General features: G+C 50.5%; 8 protein-coding genes across 8 annotated transcripts; 4 read left to right on the forward strand and 4 right to left on the reverse strand.

Moving 5' to 3' along the window:
• Window positions 1-480: 480 nt before the first annotated feature.
• JN550_001665 (uncharacterized protein) lies at window positions 481-2,291 on the forward strand (the record flags this gene model as incomplete). The annotated part of the gene is made up of 4 exons (XM_049312874.1): window positions 481-531; window positions 587-845; window positions 911-2,124; window positions 2,178-2,291. 4 exons carry the CDS (start codon window positions 481-483, stop codon window positions 2,289-2,291), a joined length of 1,638 nt encoding a protein of 545 aa, XP_049176516.1.
• A 734-nt stretch (window positions 2,292-3,025) lies between these two features.
• Window positions 3,026-3,934, forward strand: JN550_001666 (uncharacterized protein; the record flags this gene model as incomplete). Its single annotated transcript, XM_049312875.1, has 1 exon — window positions 3,026-3,934. The coding sequence occupies one exon, from the start codon at window positions 3,026-3,028 to the stop codon at window positions 3,932-3,934; it is 909 nt and encodes a 302-aa protein (XP_049176517.1).
• Window positions 3,935-4,185: 251 nt separating this feature from the next.
• On the reverse strand, window positions 4,186-6,018 carry JN550_001667 (uncharacterized protein; the record flags this gene model as incomplete). Its single annotated transcript, XM_049312876.1, has 6 exons — window positions 4,186-4,429; window positions 4,479-5,073; window positions 5,128-5,258; window positions 5,311-5,818; window positions 5,876-5,932; window positions 5,997-6,018. The coding sequence occupies 6 exons, from the start codon at window positions 6,016-6,018 to the stop codon at window positions 4,186-4,188; spliced, it is 1,557 nt and encodes a 518-aa protein (XP_049176518.1).
• A 1,607-nt stretch (window positions 6,019-7,625) lies between these two features.
• Window positions 7,626-9,439, reverse strand: JN550_001668 (uncharacterized protein; the record flags this gene model as incomplete). Its single annotated transcript, XM_049312877.1, has 3 exons — window positions 7,626-8,421; window positions 8,491-9,259; window positions 9,313-9,439. 3 exons carry the CDS (start codon window positions 9,437-9,439, stop codon window positions 7,626-7,628), a joined length of 1,692 nt encoding a protein of 563 aa, XP_049176519.1.
• A 722-nt stretch (window positions 9,440-10,161) lies between these two features.
• On the reverse strand, window positions 10,162-11,843 carry JN550_001669 (uncharacterized protein; the record flags this gene model as incomplete). The annotated part of the gene is made up of 3 exons (XM_049312878.1): window positions 10,162-10,807; window positions 10,920-11,425; window positions 11,493-11,843. The coding sequence occupies 3 exons, from the start codon at window positions 11,841-11,843 to the stop codon at window positions 10,162-10,164; spliced, it is 1,503 nt and encodes a 500-aa protein (XP_049176520.1).
• Window positions 11,844-13,588: 1,745 nt separating this feature from the next.
• Window positions 13,589-15,729, forward strand: JN550_001670 (uncharacterized protein; the record flags this gene model as incomplete). Its single annotated transcript, XM_049312879.1, has 3 exons — window positions 13,589-13,735; window positions 13,798-15,462; window positions 15,523-15,729. 3 exons carry the CDS (start codon window positions 13,589-13,591, stop codon window positions 15,727-15,729), a joined length of 2,019 nt encoding a protein of 672 aa, XP_049176521.1.
• A 1,542-nt stretch (window positions 15,730-17,271) lies between these two features.
• Window positions 17,272-18,800, forward strand: JN550_001671 (uncharacterized protein; the record flags this gene model as incomplete). Its single annotated transcript, XM_049312880.1, has 4 exons — window positions 17,272-17,681; window positions 17,989-18,284; window positions 18,336-18,599; window positions 18,649-18,800. 4 exons carry the CDS (start codon window positions 17,272-17,274, stop codon window positions 18,798-18,800), a joined length of 1,122 nt encoding a protein of 373 aa, XP_049176522.1.
• A 667-nt stretch (window positions 18,801-19,467) lies between these two features.
• Window positions 19,468-21,728, reverse strand: JN550_001672 (uncharacterized protein; the record flags this gene model as incomplete). Its single annotated transcript, XM_049312882.1, has 5 exons — window positions 19,468-20,394; window positions 20,534-20,652; window positions 20,714-20,739; window positions 20,791-20,850; window positions 21,067-21,728. 5 exons carry the CDS (start codon window positions 21,726-21,728, stop codon window positions 19,468-19,470), a joined length of 1,794 nt encoding a protein of 597 aa, XP_049176523.1.
• Between the last annotated feature and the right edge of the window lie 1,821 nt (window positions 21,729-23,549).

Below are 23,549 nucleotides of genomic sequence, written 5' to 3' on the forward strand. Positions count from 1 at the left end.
GAGACACGAAAAACGCCCCCCGGTCGGAACCTGGTGTCGATGCGCCGGTCCATTGTTGGCCAGTGATCAACGCCCTTGGCGAAGCGAGACGTTCTGGCCGCGGGCAGCCAAGTCCCTCGATCGCCCCTGTCAGCCAATTTTCTCGCCAGGCCGACATGGGTGTGACCACGCGGTTTGCGGGTAGGGTGGCAGCCATCAAAGTGGTGGTGCTACCCTTGTACGTTCATCTCAGCGACATTGCATGCATGTCGTGAGGAAGATCCTGGGAAGGGTCTGCCCCATGGGTGCTACATGGCAACCCTTTCGTATAAGAGCAAGCGCTTACCGCATGCCTGGTTCTTAGATTTTGTGCCATCAGTTGTCCGTCTACGACAGGCTCTCTTCTCCTGTTACTCACAGTTAGTCTGAGGGTTTCGTTATCCCTCTTGATCGAGTCATTCTATATTGTAGAATAAGGAGGCAGATCTACCGACCGCAAACATGTCTGTGGAAGAGAAGAATGGTGTCGACATCAGCACCGCTCCCGAGAAGGTAATCTTGCTTATGCCAACCGTGCCCACAAAGCAAATCATTAACGCCTCTGTAGGAGCAGGTCCAGACCAAGGTCGTGAAGGGCAATGAGGCCTTCGCAGAGGCCATGACCAAGGAGCCCCCGAGCGCGTGGACCGGAGCCCAAATCATGATCTACTCCTTTTCGATCGTTGGATTCTTTTGCTCCACGATGAACGGCTATGATGGTTCCCTGATCAACAACCTGCTCCAGAATCAATGGTTTAAGGAGTATTACAACGTTCAGAGCTCTGGTATCTGGGCCGGTATTGTGTCTTCCATGTACCAAATTGGAGGTAGGTATCCTACTTATAACAAATGTCTCTGCTTTGATAACGGTTTCTGACTTGTATTCGTGCAGGTGTCGTCGCGCTTCCCTTCGTCGGTCCTGCCATCGACACCTGGGGTCGAAGAGTCGGCATGTTGATCGGTGCACTCCTGATCATTCTCGGTACTATCATCCAGGGTACATCCCACGCCGCTGAAGCCTTCATGGGCGGTCGTTTCTTGCTCGGTTTCGGTGTCTCGATCGCTGCTGCTGCAGGACCTATGTACGTCGTCGAGATCAACCACCCTGCATTCCGCGGAGTGGTTGGAGCCATGTACAACACCCTCTGGTTCTCCGGTGCCATCATTGCGTCCGGCGCTGCCCGCGGTGCCCTTAACACTGGTGGAGACTATTCCTGGCGCTTGATCACCTGGCTTCAGGCCCTCTTCTCTGGACTCATCTGTCTCTTTGTCTTCTTCCTCCCCGAATCGCCAAGGTGGCTGTATGTCAACAACAAGAAGGAGGCAGCTAAGCAAATGCTCACCAAGTACCACGGAAATGGCAACCCCGAAAGCGCCTGGGTGTCCCTCCAGATGCACGAATACGAAGAACTACTCAACATGGACGGTGCCGACAAGCGATGGTGGGACTACCGCGCTCTGTTCCGCAACCGATCGTCGGTCTACCGTCTTTGCTGCAACCTGGCTGTATCCATCTTTGGACAGTGGGCTGGCAATGCTGTGCTCTCCTACTTCTTGGGCGCGGTGCTAGAGTCCGCTGGCTACATCAACAGCATTGAACAGGCCAACATCACCCTCATCAACTCCTGCCAGCAGTTCCTATTCGCCATCTTCGGTGCTTTCCTTGTTGATCGCGTCGGTCGTCGCCCGCTGCTTCTGTTCTCATTCACCGGTTGCTGCGTTGTCTGGCTCGGCATGACTATTGCGGCTTCAGAATTCGCCAAGTCCGGTGGCGGTATCAACCCTGACGGAACCGCCCGGCAGGGTACCAACAAGGCTGCCTCTCAGGCTTCTCTTGCTATGATCTTCATCTTTGGGTCCATCTACTCCGTTGGTATTACCCCTCTCCAGGCTCTTTACCCGGTCGAGGTCCTTTCCTTCGAGATGCGCGCGAAGGGTATGGCTTTCTCGTCGCTGGCCGTCAACGCCGCTGGTCTCCTCAACCAGTTTGCGTGGCCAGTATCCATGCAGCAGATTGGCTGGATTACATACGTGATCTTTACGGTTCAGGATGCCGTCCAGGCATTCATCATCTGGATGTACCTGCCCGAGACCAAGGGCCGCACTGTAAGTTTTCTAAGATATGTACGCATATGTGCAAACGCTAATTCTGCCTGCAGCTTGAGGAACTAGACGAGATCTTTGCCGCCAAGAACCCTGTCAAGGCTTCCATTAAGAAGAAGGAGATCGGACTCAACCAGTACGGTGATGTCGTCAATGTTCATGAGGTTTAAGTCTGCGTATCGCAATAAGGCCAGGCGCTTGATGTGTCGCGAGCGCTGAATGAATAATCCCTTATCTGTATCTGTCATCTAATAGGGCGACCAATTACCCCATATCTTCGTTTCTTTGAATTGATACCTCACCATGTGGAGAAAACCATTCCTGGTGTTTCCGTCGAGTGTGCTTGCACGTAGTTCCCCATGTCCGTTGTCATGCTCGATGCGGCGCTATGTCGGCCCCTGTATCGGCTATATAGTAGTGTTATGCATACTAATGCGTCGCGATATTACTTGCATTTAGCACTGCATCTTAATTGTGAAACGAAGAGCAGGCACGTGAACCAATTGGAGTACATTGCTCCTATTTTTATACTTGGAGGGAGGTGTCAATGTTGGTTCACACAATTTATCGGACCAACGTAGCAATGGAACATGTTAGATAATTACCGAAGTATTTGGATGGTCTCCTCGATCCGTTTGCCCCTCAGTTCAAGGTAGCATGGGGCCTTTTTATGCTGTCGCATTGGCAGCTCACTAAGACAAAAAGTCTCACACGTAACTACGCGGACTTAGAACAGGAGAAACGCACTCCCACATGTAGTTCCCCCGCGATACTCTTGGCGGAGTCCGGGTTGGAGTATATAATAGCAAGCGCCACATTTTGCGGGGTCATAGGTACTGGTCCCGTTGAGCTGACAGAATAATCCAAATAGATACAGTAGTCTTTGATCTTCGCTACGCCCACAATGCAGCTCGATATTGTACTCCTTGGAATTTTGCTTCTCGCTGCGGACGCCGTGATGGCCCAGACTCTTCCCTACCGTCTCGCCACGTTTAATATCCGATATGCGGCAACTTCTCGGGAACAGAATGAGAAACCGTGGTCTACACGAGGGCCACTAGTTGTCAATCAACTCAAAGACGCAATAGCGGGGGCTCCTGATGGCGCAGAAACCATTATCGGATTGCAAGAGGTTCTGCACCAGCAATTGATAGATATCAAGACCGGCTTAGGAGACTCGTGGGCGCACATTGGGGTAGGCCGCGATGACGGTAAGCAGTCCGGTGAATACAATCCAATCCTGTATCGCCCATCGGCCCTGCGATTACTCTCCAACGTGACAAAATGGTTATCGCTCACACCGGATGAGCCCTCCAAGAGCTGGAATGCCGGCAGCCGTCGGCTGGTGAACATAGGGATCTTCGAGCACATCCGCAGCGGCAAGCGTTTCATTGCCGCGAACACTCACCTAGACAATGCCAGCTCCGAGGCAAGGACCAAAGGGATCAAGGTGGCGCTGCAGGTGATCAAGGATGTGCAGAAGACTTGGGGCCCTTTGGCCGTCTCCCTGACGGGCGATTTCAATTCAGAGCCAGGGGCCGACGCCTACACAACCGTTATTAACGATGGCTATTTCGCTGAGGTGTACACAACGGCGAATGCTTCTCAAAGATTCGGGGAATATGACACCTATACTAGCTTCGATCCTAGCAGGATAGGCCAAGACGGTACACGCATCGACTTCGTATGGCTTGGACCCAAAGCGGATCAGAGGTGGGAAATCAATCGATACGAGGTATTGTCAAACGTGAAGGACAGCGTCTACTTGAGCGACCATCGAGCAGTAATTGCAGATGTGAGAATAGTGGTCTGAGTAGAGAGTTGGCAGTGAGAAACCCCTCCGAGTATATCATACCGATCTCTCCTGCACCAAATGCGTATCGTGATTGTACAGTTTGTCAGGATAACAATATGATGAGTGCCTTGTCACGGGCAAACGAACACTCACGGCTTTGGCCGATTCCAGGGTGCAAACTGATCTCATTCTTAACGACACCAACTTATTCCTTATTCAACAATGCTTTGAACGACGAAGTCGAAAATTTTCTGGCGTAGCAAGACATGCTAAACCTTCTCCCCGTTCAACATCCCTCTATCCGCCGTCTCGCGAATCTTTCCATTGCCCCAAGCCCGCCACTGTTTTCCTCTGAAATAGATCACCATACCGAAGACCGCGATAGCGAGAAATATGCTGCTGTAGATGGAGAATAGTCTTATGAACCCAACAGACTTTATCCAATCCGTTGCTCGGAAATTGAGGAGGAAGCCGACTAGATGGCGAAGAGAAGATACGGTGACCAGTACGGATCTGCGTAGCGTTAGATCAGATTCTACAACGGAGACATCGCAGTACTTACGCAGCGATGTCTGGGTGACTCTCAATAAGGTAAGACGTCAGGATTGTGCTTGCTGTGCCGCCCCCATAGGTCATGAGGAAGAACGCCGTGAGGATGACGATGCTCGATACTGTGGCGATGTTCGCAGCACCGTAGCTATAGACCACGAAACCAACGATGGATATGATTACGGGAACAAGCAAGGTTGGAAGGAGGAACTCAGGTTCCCTTTGGCCTCCATTCCGCCTCGCCATCCAACTACCGACCATGTCAACTGCATGCGCAGACAGAAGGATGAACGGAGTAGCAGCGATCATCGTTAGGCCGGCGAGACCGAGGGTTTTGAAATCCCAACCGGCGGCGAGAAGTACTGCAGCTTGAGTCTGTGAGAATGCTCCAAAGGCGCCGGACGCGACTGAGCTAAGTGCGATGATCCAAATGATGTTGGGGAATATGATGCATCTGACAGAATTCCATAGTGTGCTAACAGCAGATGACCATCGCAATGGTATGTTGAAGATTCCGAAGTCGGTCCATCTGGTCCGGCGGCCATACATTTCGTGATCGAGATGAGGACGATCCTTGCCAGGACGAAGTGGATAAACTTCATTGCCGGCTGACGATGGTATCAGACTAGAACTTTACAGATGGGATACTTCTTCTAACTTACCGAGTTCTTCTTTTGATCTTTCCCATCTGCTTTCCGGTACGAGTAATATGATGGCCAGCCAAGCACAGGCAGCAATACCCGAGTAGATCCAGTAGAGATGCCTCCAGCTGAGCTGTGCCACAATGAAGGGGCTTAACACAGTGAGTAATTGGCTTAATTGTCAAATTATGGAAGAAAACTCACCTTGAAATGCCTAGGCAGATAATAAGTATACCCTGGCTGGACCATAGAGTTGCGAGTGCCTTGTTCCGCTTGTGAATGAACATAAGGTCCTGTATCATCAGGGGAATTAGGGCCTCGACTGTGCCTACGCCAAATCCTTGTAGACATCGGGCAGCCAGGTGACTCCCTAGGCTTGTGCTAAAGCCGGCCCAGAGGCCACCTATCCATGGGAGAATGCCCGCGATCAAAATAACAGGTCTCCGTCCGATGGCAGCAGATATAGGGACAAGAAAAAACGATGCTATGCCATTGATAGCCAGGGGCAACGTCGAAAGCAGGGTCACCTGAGATATCGAAGGGCCGCCAAGATTGGAAAGACTGTCAAGGCCGTTCATATTGTCGGTCGGCGACGTCGATACATTTCTCGGATGGTCTATGATGGTCTTTGGGTCGATGCCAGAGTATTCCAACACGAATATAGGTATCAGCCCTCCAACGACGTGTTCGATGGTGAGCGCTAGAGCTCCGACTAATATCTCTGGTCAGTACGCGAGACTAGGACGGTACGACGATTAGGTAGACTTACAAAAGCACAGTGCACCAACTGCGAGCCATTTACGCCACTCTGGAAGATTCAGAGGATCTGGAATGAAAAACAGGAAATGTTAGCAAGTCGTCACGAGGACCTTCGGTGGTCAGGCACATACCTTTTGGGTCTGGAGTAGGCATCGGAACACACCGCCTCTGCCCATCTTTGTAGAGCTGAGAGCTTCCCACTATCAGTTTTTTTGAAGAAGAGGGTACATCTGCACAAGATGCACCCTCGAAAGAGGTACTTGCTATGTTCTCCACGTCCATCACAGTGCGTTACGATGGAGGATATGGTTTGGGATGGATTTTGAACGGGGTGCTCAAGGTAGAGCCAAAGAAATGAATAAACCCGGGTTTTGGTCTTGCAATCGAATGGAGGCAAAGGTCGAATTTCAAGTCTACAGCTCGATAAATATCCACCAGGTCTGAGGGGCTTTCTCCGATCCATGGGTTGACGAAACTTAATATGGCTCGAAGGCGAGAAGGGTACGCTGATTCACCCCCATCAAAGTTCTCATAGCGAACAATTTACGACTATTATGCTCTTCAGCTTTCATGTGTTTGAAGAAATAGACCTAATTACTTGAGGTTCTTGCGCAATTCGGACTAATGTGTTGTCCGATATGAGTTACGGTAGTGTTGCCACGTGTTGATTGAGTAGCCATGTTGGGCAAGTCCATCGTGTTTACCAAGCTAAATAAGTAAGTCGTTAAAATAACAGGTACTGATCGAAGTTTTACGACTTATCGCGCTGCTATTTTCCTGAACAATTTAGAAAGACTTTGATACGTGGATTATAGGGTCATGAAAAGTGATGTGTAGAAAGCTACCCTGACCAATTATACAGGGGAGCAGAATGAACCTTAAATGGATTATCTATATTCTTACCTTATATGCGATAAGCTATTTTGGTGCGCCCCTAGGCGCATGCATCAGATTTCTTAAGGATAGACCTGGTACTCCAAATCTTGCACTATTGCGATTCTTGTTCCGTATATTGCTTAACGGAAGAGCCTAAGGTAGCATCAGCCGTTATAGGAACGAATATTCGGTGGCTGCTTAGGTTATTTTAAGGCTATTCGACGGAGTGCAGGGGAGGAGGTTCGATGTTAATTTTTATCAACCATGTTTATATATATCAAACGTTTTGGTTGAAAGACGCCTAAACATGCTAGTCTCGTGTCCTCAAGGCTGCTTGTATGTTGTGAGATACACAAACATGCGGCAGAGGAAGCGATGAAATGATTCACCGTCCAGTAATCACGTTGCAGAGCAGTTTCACAAGTTCAACATGAATTGTGTTAGAGCTTGCTAGTCTAGGTTTGATAATAACTGCGAAGCTTGCGTCTGTTGGATTTTTTGGACCCTTGAAGTGAGACCACATTAAGAGTTCGGTTGAATGTGGCCGAGTTTCTGAATCGCAAATTCACACGGTTCGTGCGTGTTGGTGAAGAGTGTCGGACTAAAAGCCAGTAAGGAGAATTCGGTAGCTGGGAGGCCGCGGGAAAAAAAGGCGTGGCGGGTTTCCGTTAGGCTTGAAAAGTAATATGATTGGGGCTATAAACTGAGCTTGGATACAAAGTAGAAGTGAGAAACGAGGGTGATTAGTGGATGTTATAGTAGAGTTATGCGACCACCCAAAAATATAGGGCAATAGGCGAAGAACAGCATAGGGATGGTGCGAAGAGCGTACATTCCAATTGACGTAGTAATTTGACGTAGTAAGAAACCGATCTCGGAGCTGTCTAGCGAACGACCACAGTCTGGGCCGGGGACTTCAGATCGAGAAACTTGCCCTTCATGCGGCCCACACCGACTCTCTCATACCTCTGCCTTCCGTCTTCCGCGTAGGACAACCCCTGAGACAAAGCGATGACCAAAACATAGTGCACCATGTCCTCCTCGATAGAACCCTTGTTCCTTGCGCTGCCAACCACGACGCACATAAGATCCCCGTCCTCCCTGTTCATCATATTTGGGTTGTCATAAACTATCATGATCTCATCATGGGTGGTCAGCCCCCGGCTGCCGGGCGCTGCTGCAAAGGGCCTTGCACATGCCTCCAACTCGACGGATTCTTTCCCATCATCAGTATGCCATGTATCGGTGCCTTCAGAAGCCCACGGGCTCTGTATGGCCTCGGTGGACGGCAGCCAATGGACCCCTCCAAGTGGCAGGTCAAGGTAATCCACCCCGCCGTCGTAGGCCATCCACGACCAGGTGGGCACGGAGACAGAAGAGGGATCCGGGTCGATTCTTGTAAGTGCCGTAACTTCCCGTCCGCGCCGCCACAGGAGGCTGCGCTGCAAGAGGCTGCGGCCGTCGTCAAAAACGCCAAAGCCACCGTGTGCCTTGAGGTCGCGGATGAGCCTCTTCTCGAGCCCGGCAATGGCAATAGGTCTGTCTGATATGCGTGTGAACTCGAGGCGCGTGTAGAGGCTATAGAGACCCTCGTAAAAGAGTATCTTTTCGCCGCGCGAGGTTGATTCGTTGGACAGCTTAGACGGGAAGTGGGCATCGCCAAGGAACGATACAAGTTTACTACGGTGAGGCAAGGTGAGCTAGCCATGTAGGCAACCAAGATGACAAACGAAGGTATATATAACTCACTTGTCCATTCTGGTCAGTGTCTCGCACCTGACTGTTTTTCCACATTCCCAATATGTTTGGCTGTCGGTGAAATAGATAGTTCTTCGTGCCAGCGCTCTCTCCTGTAGTACCCACCCGCGCCTGCTCAGCGGTGCTTCCAGCACATCTTGGTTGAAATTGTCCATAAAAGGGCCCAAGAAGAACTTGGGCAGCCCCCCGATGCGGTCGAAAGTCAAGTGCTGACGTGCGTGGGATCGCGGATTCAAGAAGCCATCGTTCTGCCCGCGCGCACTGCTTGCAGCAAGCACGCAGAATGCCGAACTGAAAACATCTTCCATGCGCTTGGCTTCCTGGTTAAAGTCCCCCCCTTCTCCTTGGATTATGCAGACCGAGTCGATCCAGAGGTAGTCAATGCCAAGCTCACGGGAAACAACGACAGCGTGTCGAAATGTGGCCGGTAGCGCCTCGAACCCAATGCCCTTCCGGTGTGCTTCAACGTTGGCCAGAGTGGTCCGAAAATGTGGCCCTTTGCCCCACGGGTGAGACAAAGCAATATACTCGAAGGCGTCTGTAGGTTGGGTTTCGTAGAGACTGATAGTACTACGCCCCTGGCCTTTGAGATGCATGAGTCTTGTGGGCAAGTGGGTGGGTTTCTGACGTGAACATTCGAGGTGCTCTGCATCGCAGTCCTTCAGCCACTGCCGTAGGACATCATATTGTGTCTGACTCGCAGTTGGGGGAAGCTGAGGCCATCCAATTTGAATGTGGCTCATGTTGCCTGTCGATGCCTCTATGACTAAACTCAGTAGTTGCCTAGCAGGTCGGTAATGTGGATCAACGCACCTGGATCCCGACGTATAGTCAATACGGGTGGATATGCCTCGTTCAACTTGAGCATGGATTGGTCGAGTTTGAATTGGGCAACAGGAAACTTTTCTCGGTCCAGATGATGGCAGAGCTCCCATCGCATTTTGCAGAAGTCACACGTATGGATTTTACGCTCCAATTCTTCCAAACTGTCGACAAAGCTGCAATTTGGCGTCCAGGATTCAAGATGTTGGCATTTCGCACAATACCCTGTTGAGCCTATGTGTTTCGGGGACAAGCCCGCTTTTCCGATGGTGTGGACGAGTTTCATTGCAAAAGTGTTATCAACTGAAAAATTCCAAATGTTGCTCAGCTACAGGAGATATTGTTCATAGGTCAGGCTCTCCATTTGGTCATGATCGAAACGCTTGGTCGAGAAACATACCTGGGTCTAAAGTAGCGCGAATATGAAGCAAGTCAGCTCAATCCTACCTATCATTGCTTATACTATTATGGGGAGAGTTACGTTCTGGAGTCCTCCATTATCAACTTGCACATTCGGTATAATCAAGCTGATAGGAAACCTACACGCTGCAGGTGAAGGGGTACTTAGCTGAATACTGGGCTGTGACGAAGCAGTAATTCAAGGTGCCACTTACATACTATCATCAGTGTCAATCATACCCGGTCTGTTCAGAACTCCGCTAGAGGGTGTACTCACTTCCTATTTAGACATACGAAGCTATTATCAGCAGCAGCAAAGACTTGAGCAAGGGTACAGTAAGGTCATAATCTAAAGACACATACAGTCTATATCAAACATGAACTATTAGCTGTCGACAGCGACGTCGGACGGTGAAGACGGTTTGATTGAGGGTTCAGAGCTCAACCTACTCTTAGGCTTCCTGTCAGCAAGGGGACAATGGGGGACGATCTTTCGGTCGTGACCAGGCCTTTGGCATTTTCAACATGGCTCTCGCTAGCCGCAGGAGTGACCGCCGTTTCTGGGTGTAGATTCGGAACATTCTCGAAGGTCTTACCTTTCAACCAGTAGGCTTGGTTCATTTTTCCTCTTCTCACGATTTCGTCAAGTTCCGCTTTAAGGGTGCTAGAATCTGCACGTACTTGGACCCGTGTCCTATCGTGGGGGATTTTACCTTTTACAGAGGCCGGTGCGTCCAGAGTCACTACCAGCAGTCTGTCTCTGACTAACTTGAGAAGGTCTCCCAGCGCAGTTTTACTTTGTTCGCACCAGGGATGCGATGACAACGATTTCATCTTGTGTTCCACTGCTGTGTGCACCTTGGACGTAGTCTGTCCATTCTCCTTTTTCAACTCAAAGTAATGGCATTCTTTACGGAACTCATCCACAATCTTGTCGTTGAAGTCTTTCAGTCCTTTGGGCCCTTCGAGCAGCCATATGATGAACTCGAGTATGACACAGCCGGCAGACCAAATGTCGTATCGTCGCGACCAGGGCTGATCTTTATTGGATGCCTCTGGCGGCTCGTATCTCCAGGTCGCGTATTTGCTGTACAATTCTGTCAGAGTTTGCGGTGTTGCAGGTCATGCGTCGACCAGGTGTTATGCTGGTGCAACATGATAAGAAATCCTGATAGATGATGACTAGAACCAAAACTCACGTGGTCGTTGCCAGGTTTCGAAACCGGGTAGCCATGCTGTGATACTTGGTCAAGCCCATGTCCAAAATTTTCAGGTGGCCAACGTCAACCTGTGAGGAAACCGAGTTTCGTGACGGAGTCTTGAGTCGAACGATGTTCTCTGGTTTTAGGTCGCCGTGCCGGTATTTTCTGTCATGAATGACCTTCAATGCGCCGGCTATCCCTTGGATTTGACAAATGACATCTTTGACCATGGTCCTGGTGAGAGGCCGGCTATTGTTCTTGGTCCAAAACTCGCGCAGGTTCCCTCCACTAGCCCACTCGCACACGAGGTAGCGGTCCTGTGCTCTGGTGATGCCCGCTATGAACTTGATGATGTTGGGGTGCCCACATGTGGTGAGCTCTTCATGTGCCTGTATTTCTTTCTTCCACTCTTTCTCAAGCTCTTGAACCTGGGCTTCGTCTTGGACCTCGGGGCGATGAAGTTTCTTGACGGCGACGCGAGCACCGGCCTCGCGATCACCGGCCTCTCATATGTAAGCTCCTGAGAGATATCGAAGATATAACTTGAATGAATATGGTTCAAAGGCTTACAGAGACAATGCCCTCCAGATGGGCGGGATGAATGATGACTTCGTACACGTTGCCAAAGTTTCCGGAACCTTTAGGAGCAAGATGCCCAGTCGCACTTGTAAATGGAAGTACGCTTTTAGGATGCAGTATGTAAGAGCTTGGAGCGTGGTCGAAGACTGGTGCAATGAAGTTCCATTGAGAACCACAAAAGTCTTTTGCTCGAAAAGCTGACCATGGTTCTCTGTAATAGTCAGAGTCACAAAAGATCTGGGATTTCAAATCTTCAGAAGTCAAAGGTAACTGAGAATCATCAAAATTGACGCGCTGGAAATGAATCATTGCTTGAAAGATCTCCTGTGGCCTGAAGGACATCTTGAGGAGAAGAGCAAATATTATCTTGTTCTTCAGAATAAAGTCCACAGGGCTTTTCGGGCTAGATCCGGATCTGACCTCCAGCCCCAATTGGGCATAAACTGCTTCTGGTTTGAAGATGTCATGAAGGCAGCCACGGGGCCAGAATGTGTTTTTGTCAAACGAGCTCTCTACCTGTATGTTGTACAGTCGATCTGCAAGACGTGGGCCAGGGACGTTATGGGTAGAAGCCATGCTCTCAAAACGGAAGTATTCCTGTGTGTGTAATGTTGCTGTACAACATGGATCCGTGGAAAAAGCCTTGTGGGCAAACCGCAATATAAGTATAAGAAAGTTTTATGGAATGGGATGGGGTGGCGGTCGCCTTACCGAGCAGAGCCGCATCGAGGAATGGGCCGCTCAGAGAGAGCAGCCTGATCGTTGCCGGGCTTTGGGCTCGGTGAAGTTTCTACAACTCTTTAATATTATCCAGACGCGAGTCTAATAGGCTGGTAGTTCTTGAAAAGGTGTGGACGGGGGTTTCACAGCGCCGGCCCGAAGGTCCTCGGTGGGGTTAGTGCTGATTATGCCCACCTACCTGGTGTGCATGAAGATGCTTCGCCAATTATGCTGCGTGTTGGCTACTACCCTACTTCGTATGTCATTGGCAAGCCTTCCAAAGACGGCACGCTGTGGTGGTTGCGACGTTCACCGGTTTTATGTGCATGTTACAAGTGGGTGTCGGCATCGAGTGGCATTACTTGCTGTGCTACGTGGTATCGAGATCCAAGTGGTAAGGCTCTTTTTGCTTGGTCGGACCACTCAATGGAAGAGCCTTGCACGGCCAGTTTCCTACTCAAACAGTGATTGCATACCAGGACTGATATCTCAGCCTGGTCACAGCGATCAAGTCTAAAGGGATAAGCGGTATGTCCCTGGGTGGGAGAGCCTTGCATGCCACGCATTCAACATTATCCACATACGGACACTAGATGTCCACGGGTGTCAATAATTGCTGGTCGAGCAAGAAGTCAGACAAGTCTGCTGCGGATAGAGCGCAGAGGTGCTCGCCCGCTCGATTCCTCGTGTTTTTGGGTCCCGACACGCCACAATCCGTACCGAGCGGCCTATTGCAATAATAATAATAATAATATACGGAAAGTGGCGTGCTGCTAGACAGCAGGACAAATCTCAGAAATACCGGAGTGCCGGGTAATAATGCTAAGAATAAGCAGAGCAAAGTGGAAATTGGGGTCAGTACTATGCTACCTTTTCAGGGCGGTCTGACAACCGTCAGCCTCAAGCAGCCTTGTGTAAAGGGCTGGCCTCAGCCCTGTACAATGCCCTATTCAGGGTCGCGCCACGTCGCAACCACCTTTAGTGTCTGATGTACAAGTGGCCCTTTTCCCAGTGTCTGTGGCTCGCGTTCCCCTTCGCAGCGACGTGGTCCCTTACACCGCGCCTCCAGCCCCTCTTACACCACTTCGTGCCACCCAACCGCTACGCAGCAAGCCGCAAGTCCCCAAACAACGCGCCTAGTGGCACGCAGCCTCAACTAAGACGTGGATATAAAAGCTGACTCTTGGATGCCGTTGCCCTTTGCCTCTGAGTTTCTCGTTCTATCCCTCATTGTTTTCAATATTCTCAAAGGCTCAAACGACACGTTACGCAGTTAATCAATGCCGCAGCAGGCTTCATGTGAAAACACATATAACAGACGGCCAGTTCAAGACGGGTCCTTTTCATGGACACGGCCAGACGCCAGCATGGTTAAGAGTCGACAATCAAATGCTTCGCCCAGCAACTTGGCCAGTCTCACGGCGGAATATACAGCAGAGTACAATGTGAACCTTGTTTCTGAAAACCGTCTGGATGGCAATATGGACATAGACGAAGCGGCCTCTGATTTAGCGGTATGTCATTATATGCCAACAAGGGTATGCTGTCCGTGTTTTTAATTCACACTCTCTGTTAGAGCAAGCCCTCGTCCATTTTCGACCAATCTTTTCCCAGCGACGATCAGGTCCTGGACGACGACGCCCTTACGGCACCGAGTAAAGACAGCGTTCTAATCGCGGACACTAGTTGGCAGAGAACAGGGTTTCACTTCCAGTCCTACGACGACTCAGGGTTTCAACTGGATAGAGACAATCATAACCCCGAATTCTCAGTCAAAGTGACATCTGCGCTACCCAACCGGCCAACGAGATGTTTACAAGATGAGCTTTTCGCAGCCCTTACATCTACCCAACAGGAGACGCGTGGGTTTTTCGCTAAGGGACAACTGTCCAAAATCTTGACTGAAGAGCAGGTTCAACATGAGCTAGCTACATACTTTGAGGATTCTCTCGCTGAAGACACAATTGCAGAATACGCAAAGACAATATGCCACGGGACTGGGACACAGGAGGGAAGTCCAGGCCACGACCAACAAAACAATAACAAGTCCTACATCAAAATTTTGGCTGTTCTAATTCTTATCCAGAAGACCAGGGCCATTGTCAAACTCTTGGCGGATCCCTCAGGTGTTAACGACTCGGACTTGCCGTTAATCAAAACCCCACAACCCGATAATAAAGGTTTTTATGATCTGAGGGCTCGTAGGCAGCCAGATAAGATCTTAAAGTGCTTCCACACCAAGTGGTGGAACCAGTTTGAGATATGCAACTTCAATGAATGGCAGTGGACGACGCTGCCTTTCACCTTTGGTCGACCGTTAAGCCATACAAACGACATACATTATGAACTGGAAAAGCAGAGGATATTACCATTTATTGGGAACAACCAGACAGAGCTGGAAGGTGGCTTTGCCAGAGTTTTCAAGGTCTCTATACACCCTGAGCACCACAGCTTCCACATAAACCCAGGCGAACTCAACAATGCATACTTTGCAGTCAAACGTCTCCACTCTCAGAGCAAAATCGCCTTCGGAAAGGAAGTAGAGATTCTCAAAAAGTTCAGTGGCGATAAGCACCCTCACTTGATCAGCCTTCTAGCCACCTATGAGCAATCTAACCAGTTCTTCCTGCTCTTCGATTGGGCCGAGACAGATCTTCAGACATATTGGACAAGGCAGAACCCTTCATTTGACATGGAAACTGTCTTGTGGATGGCCAGGCAATGCAAGGGTATTGCACATGGCATTACCAAAATCCACGAGCATGTCACCACCCACAAGCAGCCCGGTTCCAGTCAAGCAGGGAATCTGGATGTGGTATTTGGTCATCATGGCGATATCAAACCGGAGAACGTTTTGTGGTTTGCTGAACTAAACCGGGAGAATCACAAGGCTGCAGGGACACTCAAACTGTCTGACTTTGGCCTCGCGGAGTTCAGCGTCCATCAGACGCTGTCCATGACCGAAAGGAGCAAATGGGGCGTGTCTTTGGGATACCGCGCACCCGAAACCGATCTCAAGCCGGAAGCGGCCATCGGTCGCTCATATGACATGTGGACCCTGGGGTGCCTCTATCTTGAATTCATCACCTGGATGCTTGGGGGGCGCAAACTACTCGATGATTTTGTGAAGCAGCGAAGAAGTTCCGACCCCATGTGGCACTACATGGAGACAACTACCTTTTTTGAACTAGAGGTCTGCAATGGAAAAACGACGGCGGTCATCAAACCAACGGTGAAAGAGGTGATCCCTTCCTCTCGGTTAATTTGTCATAGGAACTTACTAACATGATTTTGCCTCAAGTTCATCCGAGAATTGCATAAACAACCGAACTGTTCCCAGTTCTTTCATGAATTTCTTGATATGGTGGAAAACGACCTTCTGGTCGTTAAGAAGAACGATCGCCAGAAGCTTGATAGAATAAGCATACAACAGGTTTATCAAATGTTTGGAAACATGGTTAAGCGGTGTGAAAACGATCAGACCTACGCTATCGGGCCGTTTCTTTAAATATTTAGATATTTATAATAAACTATTTTAATAAAAGCTCAAAATATATGTATTAACAAGCATTGAGCTTATTATTTTAAACCATTGTTTTTAATACATATTTTAATAGAAATAATAAAAAGGATTTTAAAATGGATGAGCAAAAACATACAACACCGGGTATTCGCTGGTGGTCACCCACCCAACTACTAATCCAGCGATCGCCAGTTTATCTACGGGGAGAGCGGACGGGATCCCGAGTTTTCTAGCGCCTATGGTCGTATGTGCTGGAGCTTGAGTGAACTGCAAATTATATAGATGATCATGCTTTTCTATCTATCACTCATGAAAGTTTGCCATAGTAACATTGGAACGCTTGGCTTGCGCAAGCCCAAGATTATTGATCTCATCCCTAAGTGTGGTTACCAATCTACAGCCTCGCACAAATGTTTCGTCAGCAGAGCTCTAGGCTCAATATCGGTTGCGTCTGGCATGGGCGTTCCGTAGGTAGTAGAAGCTGGATGATATTTGTGGGATCTGTGGTCCATCGGCAGGTTACTCGAAGTGTCAGGGTTCCGACTTTGGCAGGTAAGTTCCCACCTCGTGTTGAGCGGTCGTAGCGGCCTAGACAGGTTTCCACAAGATTCTTGTTGTTGAAAGTTGTTGTTCAAGAAGCGGCTACTGTGGGGACGGTTCGGGCTACATAGTACTGTGACCACGATTTCTGCTATCCAGGAAACTGCACCGCCGCCGTGGATATTTCCAGACATGGAACCTGTGGCCCAGATTATGGCAACATTATCTGCGCAGGATATGGCTTCGGAGAGTAAGTCACCTTGAACAGCATCAGGCCCCGGCCTACTCACCAAGTGCAAATTAACAACACTACACGATATACGATGTTCGGTCTACCGTTATCGCGGATCGGGTGGCGACTACTGCAAAGTGCGCAAGTTTTACTCGGGAGCGTGTCAGGACAGCAACGTGTCGAGTGATGGTTCATGTGGTCCTCCTTTCTCGGGTGACAAGACATATGTTGGCACAGACTTTAGGAACTATTGCTCCAACTACAGCTACTGCGGCAGCACCAGCGGCTACTTTGGCCCAAGTAACTACTATTCTGGGCATGCGAGACCTAGGAAATACATACATATACATACCTACCGCCCATCCCACGGAACTGCTCTGGTGCCGAGGCCCAGGTTGGCGCCAAGACAGATGAGGTATTCATCATGTAGAAAAGAGACCAAGCAGATCTGCGCGGCCTAATTTAATATGACTCAGGCTTCATGCCTGGCCAGTCCTGGCTCAAATACTGGAAGAACGACCACTTTGCATGTCTAGTTCCAGTCACGTGGGTTACTCAGGGTCATGTCCAGCTTGCTCTTGTTAGTTAAGGGCCCACCCCTGCAACTAGTCAACTAGCACTATTCAAATAACTCAGATCGACTGTTCTTCCTGCGTGTCCCATGCTGCAAGAACTCATTGAATATATCTACTGTCACGTCCTAAAGCCAGTACCGCGTTGTCCTCGAATTGCTCCACCGTCCTTTGAAACTCATCATGGGCACAGTTTGCAGCCCCGCTGTCGCTTTTGATCCCCGTCTAAGCGCATCTCTTTGCAATGAGATACTGCGCCGCGGTTGGGACGGCGCGACACATCGCCTAGGCCTCCCCTTTGAGGAGAGTACTGGAAAATGGTGGGATACTTACGGCCTGGAATGCAATGCAACGGGTGTGGCTGGGAGGCTTGCCCCAGATCTTGTCGACTTTCACTCTGCTAGGGTTATACACCCCGAATTGGAGAGCCAGGCCAATCCGCTCTTCGGAAATTTCTTTTATTATTTGATGGCTATCGCACTTCCGGAAGACTTCTTCGGGTTACCTTCACTCTTTGTTGAAGAGCCGGATCCAAACCGCTATCTGTTGCTGTGTCACGCGGCCGATGTTATGAGCCATCCGCTGGGCCTCATGTTAGTGATTTCCGCTCAGCCTGTTTTGAGAGTCGTACCAAGCTGATCAAAGAAACGCCTAGATTCGATGAATACACACTAAAAGCTCGGATCGATTTGTCTTTAACAATGGACGACACAGTTGTCGGGCGGGACCAACGTCCATGGATACCTTTACAGGATACCTTAGCTGAATACCTCGAGATGATCGACTTAGCCAAAGTCATCGTCGACGGTGGGGAGTCGGACTCTGAGGACGAATAATCTGTCGAGGTTTCGAACCACGGTACCGGCGGAACAATAGACCCTGGCTCTTGATACCTCATAGCGAAGTGATTCTGGAAAGGACCGTGACGGCCTTTCGCAGCCTCCTGAAAGCTATTGAGGAGCGTATGCCTCAATCAACAGGCATGGCAAGCGCAACCCGAAACAAGAGGACGATATTCGATATAGCTCAACTTGCTGAAAAACTTGTTACATCCGAGCAGGTTTCTGGAAACAACTTCGTGGTCAAAATTCTGCGTGAAATCGACCGCTCCATCAAATCTACCGTACCAAGCCTTCAATTTATCGCGCCCGATCTCCGCATACCCGGAGTGCACCTCATGGATCAGCTGTTTGAGGGTATCGATTATTATACAAGCCCAAATAACAACCCTATCCTTCGTTTTTGAGGCGACCGGAGTGATGGCACAATCTTGCTCGCCACCTTTCCGGATGGTATTTGGAACCCATTCCCCTCGCCTTATACCCGACCGGCCTCGGGTTTCTCCAGCGGCGTTTGGATTGCCGAGAACAAATTCGAATCGCCCGCTTTCGACGATACGTGCCGGCTTCTGCTATCGGACCATTTCCTGGCTAGAGCCCAGCATTATGCCAAGTCGACAGATGGGTTTCTCCTAAAGCAGTCTATGAATCAAGGCGAGGGACTATCGGCGGGTCTGTTCCAGAAGAGTTGTAACGGTTTCTGGTTCGACATGAAGTCCAGCTGTTCCGGGTTTTAGAGCACTGGATCCGAATGATTGGAATGGCACGTGGACGGTGGACGAGCATGGTGTCACAGGCGGCATGGAGAAATGGGCAGAGGCCGACCAGAGTAATGATATGGCAGAAAAGTACCGGTTGCAGTACATGTGCTAATTTGAAATTATCTGATAAAATAAGGGATTGACATACGTAAGCCATACAGGAGAATGTCCCTTCCTTGACGTTGCTTACGGATGCAATCTAAGAACTCCTTTTATCTACGTATTAGTTTCACGTTCACCAAGTAAGATAGAAACATCAACGGATCAAGGTTGAGCTATAGCAGTGAAGGTTTATGTCTGCGCCGTGCCTAAACCACCCTCCTGGTGATTATAGAGGCTAATGAATTGTTTCGCTGCATTGAATCACATATTTCCGGTGGAGTCTTAGAATGTAGTAATAGTTAAAGACAATGGGCGATGCTATTGAGATTGCCCATACGCGTGCCCGCCCACTATTTGTCTCAAAAAGCCCCCTATATGCCAATTGCCAGAAAATGCCTTCCTCTTCTTGCCAAAAATGGCTGGGTATATCGCCATGCTCTTCATTGCAGCAATTTCCAGTGAATCTAGCATGGCATTGTGATGCGGAATGCAAGCCCGAGTCGAAATGCTTTCCGAAATGTATAAAAACCCCCAAACTCCGTAACGACGTCTTCTTGGTATATCCAAACCTGAAATATGATCTGAAGGAAATGCAGCAAATGACCAGCCAATAGACAAAGAAAGATCGATGCTTCGGATCGCGTGCGCTTCGTTAATGAGGTGAGAGGCTGGCAGCATCATTCTTCCACGGCTGAGAGATTATCGTCAACCGACTCCTTCTGCTGAGGCCATTCCGGCAGCCCCAAAGTGGAGTACCGGACCCCTTTCTCTGCTTCCAAGTCTTTCTGTAATATTCGCAACGACAGCTCCCAACGCTTTTCTAGAATACGCTTTCGTCGTTGAAACGTGGTGGCGAGGACATCATCCTCGTCGGCGAAAGAAAGTTCGAGATCTTCGATTTCAGCCGCGTTCTTTTCTAACAAGCTCTCCAGCTCGCTCTCCTGTCGCTGCAAGAGCTCCTCCAATGCTTTGGCTTGGCGATCGCGCATAACATTGATTTTGGCCTGGTGCAATTGCTTCATGTTCTTCTCGACGTTGTATTGTTGGCCAAGCTCCCGCAAATCCCGCTCCGTCACCGTACGCTTGGGCATGTCTTCGAGCGTGTTCTGTCCCAGGCCGTCGCAATAGGCCTCCATGTGCTTTAATCGAATGCGCACATTCCGTTCACTCTGCTCCAGGGTGCTCCGTAGCTCAAGTTCGGCCTGTACCTGGCGGTCTTCCAGGGTTGCCGACGTCTTCAAGTGCCTATCTTTCATCCTTTCAATTGCCCCCGAATGTTTCTCGACCAGGGCCAGCTTTTCCTCTGAATGCCTAGTCCACATCAGCCACTTCGTCTTCCGCTCGAAGGTGTGATATCTCTCCATCTCCTGTATCTGACTTTCTTGTAGGGCCTGGAACTCGGGGGATTCCTGGGTTCGCTTTTCGGCCTCCAACCTTTCTGCTGCTTCCTTTTCTGCCACCTCTTTCTTCAGAGCCTCCTCTGCCTCTCTCGCGGCTAGGCGTTCTGCCTCCTCGATACGCCTGCGCTCGAGCACCTCTTCACCATTGCAATAATTCGCACAACCCACTGTACCGTCCCAAACACCACCACACACGTAGCAGAACTATAAAGTTAAGTAAGTCGGCGGACTTCAAAAATTGCATATCAAACAAGAGAAATGAGGGCGATTTGCGGATCGATAAAACCACCGTCGTGGCGTCACCCCTGCTGTGTTTTGCAGGGAATGACTTATGAGCACTCACCTGTGCCTTACAGCGACATGTCATGTGGCTGCAGCCCTGCGTGAGCTCAACCAGTGTCCGGCATTTGTAACACCGCCTCCAACCCGAGGCTTCCCCAATCTTCAGTACGGCCTCGAGTTCTGTGTCGGAAGGACAATCGTGGCCGACAGGATGCGCATCCCTCTTACACATTATGCATACCTTCGTTTGGCATTTGCGGCATGTTACTTGGAAAGGGTGTCGTGGGTCGATCTTGATCCTAGGTGGAATGAACTCACCGCAGGAAGGGTTCGAGCAAAATATGCGGGCCTCCCATGGCGTTGAAAATTGTTGAACCGCTTTAAGAAACACATTTTGCTCCTCGCGGGTCAAGATGGATCTGATCATCGAGCCTGGAATTGGTTGAGTGCAACACCTCGGAGGCATCTTGGCTTCGTCTTTACAGGCTTGGTTGATCATTATTCGGAGACATTTGGTGCAATAGCTATGCCCACAGGGAAGTCTTTCTAGTGTTTGGTCTGGTTTGAAGTCTTCGCGGCAAGCACTACACGAACTGAAGCCAAGTCAGCCAAATTTCAACAGTGTGGAGGGGCACGCGGGTGGGGGCATACATGATGATGGCTTCGGGAAAGGGCGAAGACTTCCGTCTCCTGCTAATCTTGAAGAGGCCATGCCTTAACCCCGCCAGATAACTTTTTCGCGAACTGACGCTGAACAGACTGGGCGTTGAGTTGTGCCGCTCAGTTGGCGGGAAACTTATAAACTTGGACTGGTGGAGATGAGGGTTGACTTGAGCGAGGTACTTGTCATAGTAACTGAAGGTCAAGTTTCGAGATCGCTTGCGCGTCACTGTGTTGGCGGCCGGTTCGGGAATGCCATCATCGGAGAAGGCAGAAGTTAATGTGGTACTAACCGACGCCTTGGACCCAGTGGAGGCCGTCCGGGCGTGGCTTGTCTCTAGCGTCACACTCGGATCCGCTGTGCTGGAAGTATTGGGTTGGCCTGCCGTCGAGAGCGCAGTCGACGGTCGTGATGCCGCAATGCCCAGGCTTGCGGCTCGGGCCATCAAGCTGTCAAGAATCGCGCTGGCGTCACCCGGCGAGATCTGTAAGACCTCGGTGAAGAAGCTAGACTCTGCCAACTCGGGAGGGGCAGTCACATCCATGGCGATAGCATCACCATCTGTGAGGGGCGGCCTGAGGGCGGATATCGCCATTGCTGGCTGGCGGAGGACGAAAAGGGAGGAGGAAGAGAATGGGCGGCGGCTGTCGAGATTGCCCAAATCTCGGAGCGGCGGCAGTGGGGAGATCGCGGTGGTTGATCACTTGCCATCCATAGTTCGGTGCAACTATTCGGCGGGTCGAGGGGAGCAGCGATCCAGCCAACCGCGACTGAGCTGAGGAGACTAACAAGTCCAAAACACGATCCTGCCTGCTGGGAATGGTCTCTGTAAGGCGGGACAGCAATGTGGAGAAATCGTACTATTCGATCTATTCCCGGCGCTTCGCTTTCGTCGCGGATAGACTCGTAACTCAGAGACCGAGGGTGCAATCATCCAATGTTGCGCCGTGAGCAAACAGCCACGAGGACGAAAACGGTCGGCCTGCTGTGGAACTGGGTTGCGCAAATAGCAGTACAAGCTGGTGTTAAGATTGTGATGCGGTCATTCTATATCGCAAGTTGAATGACTGTCGCGATTGGCGATAAGGATGAGAACATGGGGTAACTCAGGGTCCTGGCTTCTTGGCCTGCTTTGACTGGCGCTCGTGACACCAGCGCCGTTGACCGCCAGATGGTAGCGGAAACGTCGCAAAGGGTCGACAGGTCCAAACCCTGGCAATGCAATGCAGGCGGAGGCCAGTCGGGGTGGGAGCCGCTGCGGGCAGGCAACGAAAACAAGGCTGAGGGCGAGCTGAGGGAAAGGGATAGTTGGATAGTTGGAGTCCAGTGACCTCGGTCTCGTGGAGGACTGCGAACGGTCACCCGGGAAGGAAGAATCTCGACGGCGTAGCTCCCGTTACCGAGCGTCGGGTTGGCACACGGACTTCTGATGACAGGAGGGCAAGGAGGCCGATTCCCCTGCGAACCTAAACGACGGGAAGGGGGACAGAGCCACGACGAAAGGAGCAGGCGCGTGATATGGTCCGAGGAAGCGAAGCGCACACCTGATTAAGCAGCAAGGCAAGCAAGCTACGGACATACAGTACGTGTAAGTCAGATCGTCCGATCCCAGCAAGGGAGGGGTGGTCGTGGCTGGCTACGGGTGGTGGTGTAGTGCTTCTTCAAGAGAGCCCAGGCCGGGCCGTTGGGGAAGCCAGCTGCTGAGCGTCGGTGTGCCGCCCACGAAGTCCTGAGACCAGAATGAGCAATGCTTCCCGTTGCTAGCAGCACATCTCGCGCGCCGGAGCTGAGGATAGTCGATGGAGCAAATGCGATGATTCTGGCCGCATTGTATCATCGAGCCCACTTTCGGGTCGATATGTGACAGCAGGTGGCCGGGGGGTTCCCTGGACAGGCGGGAGTCTTTCGGGTGGGGCGCACGACTAGCGTCGCCGATGCTGGCTTGGGCCGCCTGCCAACGATGCTTGGTGTTGGTGTCTCGATGCTTTTTCTTGGCTGGCTATCAGTCGAATGTCAACCGTCCGTTCGGGTGCCCGCGGCGCCAGAGCAGGGGAAAATGAAATATAGAAAAATAAAACAGAATTTCCGTGCATGCGATCAAAGCAAGCAGACTCGGCTGCGTCCCCAGAGACAATCCCGCATTGGTCAGGGGCACGGCCGACTTGTTCGCTTAGCCTAAAAGCAAGCTTAAGGTTCTCCATAGTCCAAAGTAAAACAGGATGAAATCTAAGATCCGAACGTTTTGGGGGTCCCGGAATGGGATCAATTGATACAAGTCGAGGATTGGGTTGGCCTGTTACGGTCTCTACTGCGTAGTGGTTGCAATGCATCTTGCCCTTTACCTACCTGGTGCTAATTCACCACCAAGGAGACAAAACCACGCATTGCGATTGGACCTTCAGTGGTTTGCGGGTGT

The sequence above is a fragment of the Neoarthrinium moseri genome (genome assembly GCF_022829205.1).
Source record: "Neoarthrinium moseri strain CBS 164.80 chromosome Unknown scaffold3_Wmoseri_CBS_16480, whole genome shotgun sequence".
NCBI lineage: Eukaryota > Fungi > Ascomycota > Sordariomycetes > Amphisphaeriales > Apiosporaceae > Neoarthrinium > Neoarthrinium moseri.